The sequence below is a fragment of the Bufo bufo genome, chromosome 4 (assembly GCF_905171765.1).
Source record: "Bufo bufo chromosome 4, aBufBuf1.1, whole genome shotgun sequence".
Lineage (NCBI taxonomy): Eukaryota > Metazoa > Chordata > Amphibia > Anura > Bufonidae > Bufo > Bufo bufo.
In genome coordinates, this window is record NC_053392.1 from 321,576,442 (window position 1) to 321,589,138 (window position 12,697).

The 12,697-nt window shown below is 40.8% G+C and overlaps 1 protein-coding gene across 1 annotated transcript in view; it reads right to left on the reverse strand.

Annotated features, from left to right (window-relative positions):
• Positions 1-1,364: 1,364 nt before the first annotated feature.
• The window catches only part of MCHR2 (melanin concentrating hormone receptor 2), a 346,069-nt gene continuing 334,736 nt past the window's right edge, over positions 1,365-12,697 (reverse strand). Inside the window, exon 5 of the mRNA XM_040428802.1 lies at positions 1,365-2,065. Within this exon, the coding sequence (XP_040284736.1) occupies positions 1,741-2,065 (325 nt within the window). The 3' untranslated portion in view covers positions 1,365-1,740. The remainder of the gene's footprint in view (positions 2,066-12,697) is intronic.

Genomic DNA, 12,697 nt, shown 5'->3' on the forward strand with positions numbered 1-12,697 from the left:
AAACGGCGCACCTTTCACTCTACGCCCTGCTGTGTGGCCGTACAGTAGTTTACGGCCACATATGGGGTGTTTCTGTAAACTACAGAGTCAGGGCAATAAAGATACAGTCTTGTTTGGTTGTTAACCCTTGCTTTGTTAGTGGAAAAAATGTGTTAAAATGAAAAATTAGACAAAAAAAATAAAATTCTCAAATTTCATCCCCATTTGCCAATAAATCTTGTGCAACACCAAAAGGGTTAACGACACGTGTAAAATCAGTTTTGAATACCTTGAGGGGTGTAGTTTCTTAGATGGGGTCACTTTTAGGGAGTTTCTACTCTAGGGGTGCATCAGGGGGCTTCAAATGGGACATGGTGTAAATTAACCAGTCCATAAAAATCAGCCCTCCAAAAACCAAACGGCGCACCTTTCACTCTACGCCCCGCTGTGTGGCCGTACAGTAGTTTACTGCCACATATTGGGTGTTTCTGTAAATGGCAGAGTCAGGGCAATAAAGATACAGTCTTGTTTGGTTGTTAACCCTTGCTTTGTTAGTGGAAAAAATGTGTTAAAATGAAAAATTAGACAAAAAAATGAAATTCTCAAATTTCATCCCCATTTGCCAATAACTCTTGTGCAACACCTAAAGGGTTAACAACGTATGTAAAATCAGTTTTGAATACCTTGAGGGGTGTAGTTTCTTATATGGGGTCATTTTTGGGTGGTTTCCATCATGTAAGCCTCGCAAAGTGACTTCAGACCTGAACTGGTCCCTAAAAATTGAGTTTTTGTAAATTTCTGAAAAATTTCAAGATTTGCTTCTAAACTTCTAAGCCTTATAACATCTCTAAAAAATAAAACATCATTCCCAAAATAATTCAAACATGAAGTAGACATATGGGGAATGTAAAGTCATCACAATTTTTGGGGGTATTACTATGTATTACAGAAGTAGAGAAACTGAAACTTTGAAATTTGCTAATTTTTCCAAATTTTTGGTAAATTAGGTATTTTTTTGTGCAAAAAAAAAATAATTTTTTGGACTTCATTTTACCATTGTCATGAAGTACAATATGTTACGAAAAAACAATCTCAGAATGGCCTGGATAAGTCAAAGCGTTTTAAAGTTATCAGCACTTAAAGTGACACTGGTCAGATTTGCAAAAAATGGCCTGGTCCTAAGGTGAAATAAGGCTGTGTCCTTAAGGGGTTAAATGACCATTCTAGAGCACATATTCTTTTGTGTTGTGCCATTCTTATTTTTTTTCTGCCAGAAGTTTATGAATGATTTGTAACTGGATGAGTGTCCCTGCACAGTCTGACACTATCCAATCAGTGCTGTCAGGGGTAGACTTTGCAGGGACTCACTCCCAACTTATAACACCCAGTTGGAAATTCATTCCTAAAAACTTTTTGCAGGAATAACAAAGAAATTTCACAATATAGAGTTATATGAAAATATGTGCCAGATGTGTTATTACATGGGAAATTCAAGTAGTAACTAAAACAAACGTGTCATGGGAGGTGACATCTCTTCTTTAAAGGGGCCCACCAATCTGCTTCCTTGGCCCCCATGCCCATTGAACTGGAAGTGATGATGTGTAAGGACATGAGTGGGGTGCTAGAACATTGGGACTTTCAAAAGGTGAGTGTAACCCCCCCCCCCCCACCGCTGTAAATTGTAATTCATTTTGGTTGGACATGTCATTTAAGAAATAATATAATAAATACATTCAATACAATGTACTTCAATAATAACACCTAAAAGCTTGATTTCAAAGTATTATCAAAATTGTTCAGCTCCCGTTCTGAGATTTTCATTTTTGTTTTTGTGCATTCAGAAAGTCTTTTGCGAAAGTTTCCACTAAGAAGTACATACAAAAAAGGATTAATACCACTGCTGGCATAGCTGAGGCAGATCGAGCAATAGTAGCTCACATAAAAAATGATTGTGGGCTGAGAGATCTGAAGGTTTACAATCTGAATCACATGGTAGGGTGCTGCGCTGACAATGAAAACTCCCACCAGTACGAGCACCATCTTGGTCAGTCGTAGGACTCTTTGTCTGGGTAAGCTGTTGTTGTAGCTGAAAAATAAAAACAGTAAATTACATAAGTACAAAATATCATTAAGGTTAATTACACATTTAACCTTATTCCATATTAATAACCTTAACCATATCCATCTTTTTTTGCCTGTCGTGTATCTATAGGGTGTAAAGAGGTAGCAATCTCACTGAGTCCCTAAAACATAAGAAGTAGAAGTGAATAAATTAGTTTCAGGTGCAATTCTAACGAATCGATCGTCAGATAAGATTAGGTATGGCTAAATTGATCAAAAGTGCTCAGGTTGCCCTGAAAAGTCATGAATGACACCTTGAGGTTTTCTAGGACTATATCCAACTCCTGTCAAACTCTTTGACAAGTAATGGCTTGGCTATATATGGCTATAGTATTAAAATTCAGCTAGAATGAGACTGGCACTCTAACATATAGAAGTCACATGGAATTGGTAATAGTACTTGTATTTAATTGTATCACACAAAATTAGCAAAAAATAAAAAAAAAACTAAAATTGTTTTAAGACATGGAAATATTATACATAAAAAATATACTTCATATAAAATAACCGACAAAAAGTGCGTATGATGAGTCCCAGACCAGCTGCTCAGATCAAGTAGCGTATTACAGTGTTAGAGTCCAGATTTTTAATCGTCAGTCGCTCAATTCAATATAATCCAGTTTGTTCACATAATTTCATAAAAACTGTGCTGATATGGTAAGTTCATATATGCAGGTGCAAATAGTTCTTTTTGTTTTTCGTATGTGCGCTAATGATTCAGGGGGATTGTTGGATGAAAATTATTATTGAGGAGACTGTATGGTCGATCACATAGAGTAGATCATGCCCGTTTCTCATGAATTATCCACATGGTAAAAATGTTCAGATTGGGAGTTTTATAGAATTGAATATGGATAATACTCACAGTTCCGAGGGTCTGCCTGCTGTGGCGTCCTACGTCAGTGGGCTTACCTGGACTTGTAAGCGATTCCAGTTCGTTCGGTGTTCGCGGATGGCGCCTGTTTTCTCAGCGCAGGAGTTTCAGCCTGATACGGCTGTAATGAATATCGGCATCTCATGCTGTGCTCGATGTTGGTGTGTCACGTGATCCGTGCTACACCTCACGGGAAAACGTTTGTATGCAACGTTCGTATGGATCCGATTTCAATAAAGTTTACTGAAGCGCTTCAGATTTATTATACTTTCCGATATATTTCCTCATTGGTCGTAGTTTTGGGCATTGTATGTAGGATGACGATACCAGACGCGTTTCGAGGAATGCTTTCCCCTTTTTCAGTGGCTACATTTAATGACCATGACTCCGATTTTTTTATATCCTCATCCGACTAGTGTCAATATATGGTCTGGATTTTTTATATCCATTTGTATGATTGTTGGTGTCATTGCGGTTTCAATGCAGTATGCATGCTTTTTTTTGGTTCACATGCGTTTTTTGTCTATCTTTGCAAAATCGTCTTTTGAATCTGGAAAATGTATTGCAATATAATAGAGGTGAGTATATTAGATCATTAATATAAATAAGTATACTAGATTAGTGCTTGGTATACAAAGATGGGTGATCATCATTAGTGCTTGGTATACAAAGATGTCATGAGTAAGGATTGCTACTGTCTCTGATCCGAAACATGTAGACTGGACTGTAAAGGCTTTCATCTGCACTGAAAAATAAAGGTAAAATTTTAACCGAGCTGGACCTTTTTCTTTTTTTACACAAAGATGGGTGAGCAACCCTGGTATTAGATATAATGTAAAAATAGGGAATTAAGATGTTAAAAAGTATATTACAGTACCATTTTATAAATATATCTTCAAATCATTTATTATTTTTCATATCTACAAGAATAAAATGGTTGCGAAATAAAAAAAATCGGTTAAAAAATCTAAAATATATATAATTTAGATTTTTTTTTTTTTCGGACTGTGGGATCTTCTGAGTGAAAAATATTTATTTTTTCATGAACAGGGGGGATAGGAAACTTCTTTCTGGAGAGTAGGGGCAAGGGTCCACCACCAAGAAGAGATCGCAGTGCTGATAGACAGCCTGACATGCGATCTTCCATCGGTGGGGGGGCCCCTTTCCCAAGCTCTATGTATCGTACCTAAATTCTCATAAGAACCCAAAGTTTTCTAATTCGGCATTTAATCCCGCTCGTAGGAGGCTTCCGAAATCATAGATATGTCTCGATTCTGCTCTAGACATTTTCTCAATATGATTTCCTCCCCTTTATGGTTTTTGCTATGAAATTCCTTAAAGTGTTTGGATAAAGAATTATTTTCATATCCATTTTATATATTGGTTAGGTGTTCCGATATCCTGACCTTTAAGGGTCTCTTGGTTCTCCCAATATATTGTCTTTGACACGGACACTGTACCAAATAGACCACACTTGTTTGAGGAATTACATGTCAAAAAGTGTTTAATTACTATAGAGAGATTCTGTGTGGAAGAGACCCTATTTGTTCTTTTTGGAAACTGAGTACTTCTACATCCTACACATGTTCCGCACCTGTAGAACCTATTTGGATTTAACCAGTTATGTATTGAGGGTACCTTCTTATGTCTATGCTTTATTGAAGGGGCCACTTTCAAACCTAGGTTTGGTGCCCTAGTGTAGGTAATAAGTGGTGAGGTGGGTATTAGAGGGCCTATGGTTTTGTCCTGTGGGATGTGGTGCCATTGTCGTCCAATGATCCGTTCAATTTGTTTATATTGTACATTATAGGGTAGGATCATTCTGAAGTCTGTTTCCTTTTTCATTTCTTGTACAGGTTTTGGACTAAAAAATTATACTCTTTCCATATTTCTGACTTTAAGTGCTTTGTCAATGACTTTTTCAGGGTATTCCTTTGTTCTAAATTGTGTGTACATCCTAACAGCCTCCTCTTCGAATTTAGTTTTGTCAGTACAGTTCCTTCTAATTTACCTAAATTGTTCAAATGGGGATATTGATTAGCCAGTTCGGCAAATGACAGCTCGAAAATAGAATGAAGCTGTTCTTTGCCGTTGGCTTCTGGTAAGTGTTACAGATGTATTTATTCTTTTTGTAGTTATTTGTAAATCCAAAATTTCGGTTTCTTTGTTATTGATATTGGACGAGAAGCATAAATTATATGGATTATCGTTTATCTCTTCTAAAAAGGTATGTAATTCTCCCTCACCTTTTCTCTAGATAAATATTACATTGTCTATATATCTCCGCCATAGCACCAGGTCTGCCCCCAGCTTAGAGGAGATGTGATCATATTCTCATTGAGCCAAGAATAAATTGGCATAGCTGGTGGCAAACCTGGTGCCCATGGCGGTCCCTCTAATTTGTAGAAAGTAGTCTCATTCAAAATAAAAATAATTGTGGTTAAGTATCAAATTAACCCCTTTCACTAGAAATGTAATTTGTTCTTTTGTCAGTGGGCTTACTTGGACTTGTGAGCGATTCCAGTTTGTTCGGTGTTCGCGGATGGCGCCTGTTTTCTTAGCACAGGAGTTTCAGCCTGATACGGATGTAATGGATTTCGGCGTCTCACGCTGTGCTCGATGTTGGCGTGTCACGTGTTCTGCGCTACACCTCCCGGGAAAAAGTTTGTATGCCACGTTCATATGGATCCGATTTCAATACAGTTTACTGAAGCGCTTCAGATTTATCATACTTTCCGATATATTTCCTCATTTGTCGTAGTTTCGGGCATTGAATGTAGTATGACTATAACAGACGCGTTTCGAGGAATGCTTTCTCCTTCTTTAGTGGCTACATTCAATGACCATGACTCTGATTTTTTTATATCCTCATCCGGCTAGTGTCATTATATGGTCTGGATTTTTGATATCCATTTTTATGATGGTTGGTGTCATTGCGTTTTCAATGCTGTATGCATGCGTTTTTTTTGTCTATCTTTGCAAAATTGTCTTTTGAATCTAGTCTGTGGATTAGAAAATGTATTGCACTATAACAGAGGTGAGTATATTAGATCATTAATATAAATAAGTATACTGGATTAGTGCTTGGCATACAAAGATGGGTGACCAATCCTGGTATTAGATAAAATGTAAAAATAGGGAATTAAGAAGTTAAAATGTATATTACAGTACCATTTTATAAATATATCTTCAAATCATTTATTATTTTTCATATCTACAAGAATAAAATGGTTGCAAAATAAAAAAAATCTGTTAAAAAATCTTAAATATACACAAGAATACACAGAAAGTAGGACATCAAAAAATGTCCAACACACATTACAGTTCAGAGACAAAGTTAGAAGAAATACACAATCAAGAATGAGACACTTTACATAATCAAGTTAAATTCATCATACCAGTGAAAAACAGGTATGAAACTCTTTCACACCAACATTTTTTAGATCGAACTCCACCCCACCACTTATCACGAATAAGACACAGACAATCACAATCACCAGAATTTGCCAGACAAAGACAACCATCACCAATTCACTCTTACAATCTGAGATACAAACCGCCACAACAAAAACAGGACCAGAGAGGCCAATCTCACCAGATAACATGTTCACAGAATTACAATCAGCACCAGTACAATTCACCGCCCACTCACAAACAAAAAGACACGCAGAGACAAAAATACCGGGAAGATACCCCAAGACTAAGAAGATACAGAGAGGACAGAGGAAAAAGAATAGAACACAAAAAGCATCACTAGATCCTGATTTAGGTGCCATAGTTAATTTAAGCAAAATGACATTGACAGGACCACAGGTACAACTGCTAAACAAAGGTCTTAAATTTGTCCCGGCAGTCAAAGTTAATAAGTTTGATACTTATATCGGAGTCTAAAGATTCATCAGAAAGCTGTGCCTAAAGAAATACTTTTTAAAAAATCCCATTGAATAAAACTAACAGGATAAAATAGACAAATCATTTGTACACACTGTGTCACGGATGGTGTTGCAGAAAACGGGAAGTTATAAATAAACATCCGACTGACTTGATCCCAAACTAAGGAACATATGGGTGAGCCCTATAAAACCCCTAGAGCTCTCCCTGACTGCTAAGCCCATGCAAAGATCTTTATGATAGAAGATTGCATGCCCTCGTACCTAGACTGTGTGACACCTGAAAACCCTATAATAGTGAGGGACACGACCACCGGCTCCCTGCATGTAATACAGAGGGAGTCAGGGTCACCTAGAATCAAGCCAGCACGGAAACACAAATAAAGGAAAAAGACTTATCTGAGGAACCAGCAGTTGCAGGCTCTAGCAGTGAACACAATCCAGGAAGTAGTATAAACTGCAAAGTGAGGCAGTATGGGAGGGAATATAAAGGGAGGCAATCAGTGTAAATAGATGACAGCTGGGAGAAGGAAAAGAGATGACAAAGTGAAACCAAAACAAAGAACATCATGCAAGAGGTACAGAAGAACATCTACCAGAGCTTCTCAGAGAGCTGGCGGTGACAGTACCCCTCCCTCTACAAGTGTACTCCGGACATCAGAGCCCACCCTCTCAGGATGGGACCTATGGAAAGCCCTGATGAGACGATTGGCCTTAATGTCCGCCACTGGGACCCACAACCTCTCCTCAGGACCATAACCCTCCCAATGAACGAGGTACTGGAGAGAACCGCGGATAATGCGAGAATCCACAATCCTAGAGACCTGAAATTCAAGATTACCATCAACAACAATTGGAGGAGGAGGCAAAGAGGAGGGTACAGTGGGGTGGACATAGGGTTTTAATAGGGACCTGTGAAAAACATTATGGATCTTCCAAGTCTGAGGAAGATCAAGACGGAAGGCAATGGGATTGATGACGGACAAGATCTTGTAAGGCCCAATAAACGTAGGACCCAACTTCCAGGAGGGAATCTTCAATTTGATATTCTTTGTAGACAACCACACCAGATCACCCACATTCAGGTCCGGACCAGGCACACGTCTCTTATCCGCCACACGCTTATATCTCTCACTCATCCTCTTCAGATTACCCTGAATCTTTTGCCAAATAAATGACAAAGACGAGGAGAATCTCTCCTCATCAGGTAAACCAGAAGACCCCTCTCCAGAAAATGTCCCAAACTGCGGATGAAACCCATATGCACCAAAAAATGGTGACTTATCCGAGGACTCCTGGCGACGGTTATTTAAAGCAAACTCAGCAAGGGACAAAAAAGAATACCAATCCTCCTGATTCTCTGCCACAAAACAGCGCAGATATGTCTCCAGATTCTGATTGATGCGTTCGGTCTGGCCATTCGACTGCGGGTGAAAAGCAGAAGAGAACGACAACCGAACCCCCAAGCGAGAACAGAAGGCCTTCCAGAATCTGGAAACAAACTGTGTGCCCCTATCAGAAACGATGTCTAAAGGAATGCCATGCAATTTGACAATGTGATCAACAAATGCTTGCGCCAGCGTTTTAGCATTGGGTAACCCAGGAAAGGGAATGAAATGCACCATTTTGCTAAAACGGTCCACTACTACCAGAATCACAGTCTTCCCCGAGGGACGAGGCAGGTCCGTAATGAAGTCCATGGACAGATGCGTCCAAGGACAGGAAGGAATGGGTAATGGGAGGAGATAACCCGATGGCCGTGATTGAGGGACCTTGGCACGAGCACAGGTCTCGCAGGCTGCCACAAAACCCTCAACCGTCTTACGAAGAGCCGGCCACCAGAATCTCCGAGCAATGAGATCCACTGTGGCTCTACTCCCCAGGTGCCCAGCAAGGACAGTATCGTGGTGCTCCTTAAAAACCTTGTGTCATAAAGCGAGAGGCACAAACAACCTCCCAGGAGGACAAAGATCAGGAGCCTCTGCCTGGGCTGCCTGAACCTCTGCCTCCAAATCAGGATAAAGAGCAGAGACGAAATGGGACCCAGGTCTTCAAAGTTCCCCCCTCCCGGAAAACAACGTGACAGGGCATCAACCTTCACATTTTTAACCCCAGGGCGGAACGTGACAGCAAAATTAAACCTAGAAAAGAATAAAGACCATCTGGCCTGTCTCTGGTTCAGACGCTTGGCCGATTCCAAGTAGGCCAGATTCTTATGGTCGATAAACACGGTAATAGGGTACGGCTCCCTCTAGCCAATGGCGCCATTCATCAAAAGCTAATTTGATGGCCAACAACTCCCTATCTCCCACATCGTAATTTCTCTCTGCGGAGGAGAGTTTCCTTGAAAAAAAAGCACACGGTCGCCATTTGGCAGGAGAGGGACCCTGAGACAAGACCGCACCCACACCCACCTCAGAAGCGTCCACCTTAACAATGAAAGGCAGAGAGACATCAGGTTGTACCAAGATGGGAGCGGAAGCAAAACTCTCTTTGATACTAGAAAAGGACTTAAGCGCATCTACCGACCAGGAGGAAAAATCTACCCCCTTTTTAGTCATATCAGTGAGTGGCTTAACAACAGAGGAATAATTCAAAATAAACCTCCTGTAATAATTGGAAAAACCCAAAAACCACATCAGCGCCTTCTGATTCTCAGGAAGCTCCCAATCAAGCACAGCGCGGACCTTTTCAGGGTCCATGCGAAAACCAGAAGCGGAGAGAAGAAAACCCAGAAATTGAATCTCTGGAACCGCAAACACACATTTTTCCAGTTTAGCGTACAATTTATTCTCCCGCAGAATGAGCAAGACCTGACGTAGGTGGTCCCTATGAGTTTTGAAATCAGGAGAAAAAAATCAAAATGTCATCTAGATACACCAGTACAAATTTCCCCATTAAATGATAAAAAAATGCTGTTCACAAAATGTTGGAAGACGGCCGGAGCATTCATCAAACCAAAGGGCATAACCAAATTCTCGAAATGGCCCTCAGGGGTATTGAAGGCCGTCTTCCATTCATCCCCTTCCCTGACCCTGACTAGGTTGTATGCCCCTCTTAAATCCAACTTGGAAAAAACTTTAGCCCCAACAATCTGGTTAAACAGGTCCGGGATCAGAAGAAGCGGATAAGGGTCACGAATTGTGATACAGTTCAGCTCCCTGAAATCCAGACATGGCAACAGGTGACTTCGAGGGTCGGTTGTTTTCATTTCTCAGGCTCTCAGAGATATAAGTACGCATAGCGACTCTTTCAGGTTGGGAGAGATTATATAAATGTGATTTTGGCAGCTTGGCGCCTGGGATGAGATTAATATGGCAATCGTACTCCCGGTGAGGGGGCAGCTCCTGGACACCACTCTCTGAAAACACATCCAAAAATTCAGAGAGAAAAGATGGCACAGTCTTGGTAGAAACCTCTAAAAGAGACGCCGTGAGGCAATTCTCTCTGCAAAACTCACTCCAACCATTTATTTGCCTTGCTTGCCAATCAATGGTGGGGTTATGTTTAGTGAGCCAGGATAGCCCCAACACTAGAGGAGTAGGTAATCCGCTTAGGACAAAACATGACATATCCTCAACATGAGCTTCACCCACAGTCAAACGGATATTGTGAACTATGCCCTTTAACATTTTTGAGAAAGTGGATTTGATAGCAAAAACAGGTATATCCTTTCCCAAAGTGCATACCTGGAAACCATGTGTTATAGCAAATTGATTATCAATGAGATTGACAGCTGCTCCACTATCTACAAAAATCTCACAAACAATGTTCTTGCTATCTAGCGCCACCCTGGCAGGTAGTACAAAACGGGAACTACAAGCAAACGGCAAACCTTCAATTTCCGCATCAATCTTGCCAATAGTTTTTTTCTTCTTGTTTCTTTATTACCCTCAGAAAACTCCATGAATCTCCTAGAGGGGCAAACATTAGCCAAATGATTTATACCCAACCGATTTATACACAACAGAAACAAACCCTCCTCTGAGAGCTGAATTTTCTACAATCAGAGGCAAGCAAACCCAGCTGCATGGCCTCCACAGAGGAGGAGATTGAGAGAGACTGAGGCCCCTGCGCACTGAATGAGACCGCCCCACTGTTCTTGGACTGAATATGACAGGAAGGAGTGGTCTCTCCTCTCTCTCTAAGACGCCTGTCAATACGAACAGCTAGAGACATGGCAGACTCCAACGAGGCAGGTCTCTCATGAAAGGCAAATGCATCTTTCAATCCCTCAGAAAGACCATGGCAAAATTGACTTCGGAGTGCAGCATCATTCCAACCAGTATCAGCTGCCGAAATTCTGAACAATATATCTCTGCTGACTGTTTACCCTGGCATAAAAGACGCAGTTTAGATTCAGCCAGAGCAATACGATCCGGGTCATCATATATCTGCCCCAGGGCTACAAAAAATTCATCCACCGATCGGAGGGGCCGTGCCTCGACCGGCAGCGAAAAGGCCCAAGGCTGAGCGTTATCCCTGAGCAGCGAGATGATGATCCCCACCCTCTGCTCCTTATCACCAGAGGAATGGGGAAGTAGGCGAAAATTGAGTTTGCAAGCCTCTCTAAAACGAACAAAATTCTCACTACCCCCGGAGAACGTATCCGGAAGCGAGATATTAGGCTCGGAACAAACTCCATGAACGCAAGCAGAACCGGTCACCTGAAACTGAGACACAGTTTTACGGAGATCTGCTACCTCCAGTGAAAGACCCTGCATACGGTCAATCAAGGCTGAAGCCGGATCCATGCTTAAGACGTATTGGCGGTTTATAATGTCACTGGTGGTGTTACAGAAAACTGGAAGTTATAAATAAACATCCGACTGACTTGATCCCAAACTAAGGAACATATGGGTGAGCCCTATAAAACCCCTAGAGCTCTCCCTGACTGCTAAGCCCATGCAAAGATCTTTATGATAGAAGATTGCATGCCCTCGTACCTAGACTGTGTGACACCTGTAAACCCTATAATAGTGAGGGGACACGACCAGCGGCTCCCTGCACTTAATATGGAGGGAGTCAGGGTCACCTAGAATCAAGCCAGCACGGAAACACAAATAAAGGAAAAAGACTTATCTGAGGAACCAGCAGTTGCAGGCTCTAGCAGTGAACATAATCCAGGAAGTAGTATAAACCGCAAAGTGAGGCAGTATGGGAGGGAATATAAAGGGAGGCAATCAGTGTAAATAGATGACAGCTGGGAGAAGGAAAAGAGATGACAAAGTGAAACCAAAACAAAGAACATCATGCAAGAGGTAAAGAAGAACGTCTACCAGAGCTTCTCAGAGAGCTGGCGGTGACACACTGATCTTAAGAAAAAATCCCAAAAAATTTCCACAAAAGGAAATCAGTCCAGAAATTGCTATATTCCAAAAATGTGTGGAGAATGATCTCAGAAAAATAAAAGAGAGGTTTTTAAAAATAATCTAACAAAAAGTGAGATTCAAGCTATCAAAGATTTACAAGAAAAAGATGTAGTGATCCGTCCCGTGGATAAGGGAGGTGCGATAGTGATCTTACAAGTAGAACAATATAATAAAGAATGCCTAAGACAATTATCCGACAGTACCACATACGAATAACTAAAAGGGGATCCAACCGAAGATTTCACAAATGTATTGTTAGACTATTGTGATAAAGGTTTAAAAAAAGGGATAATGGCAGAACGCAAACACAGTTTAATTATGGGTACACAACGAAGACTACCCGTCTTCTATTGTTTACCCAAAATCCATAAAAACCCAATAGACCTTCCAGGCCGCCCTATTATTTCAGGAATAGGTTCATTAACGGCCAACCTATCACAATATATCGACACCCTACTCCA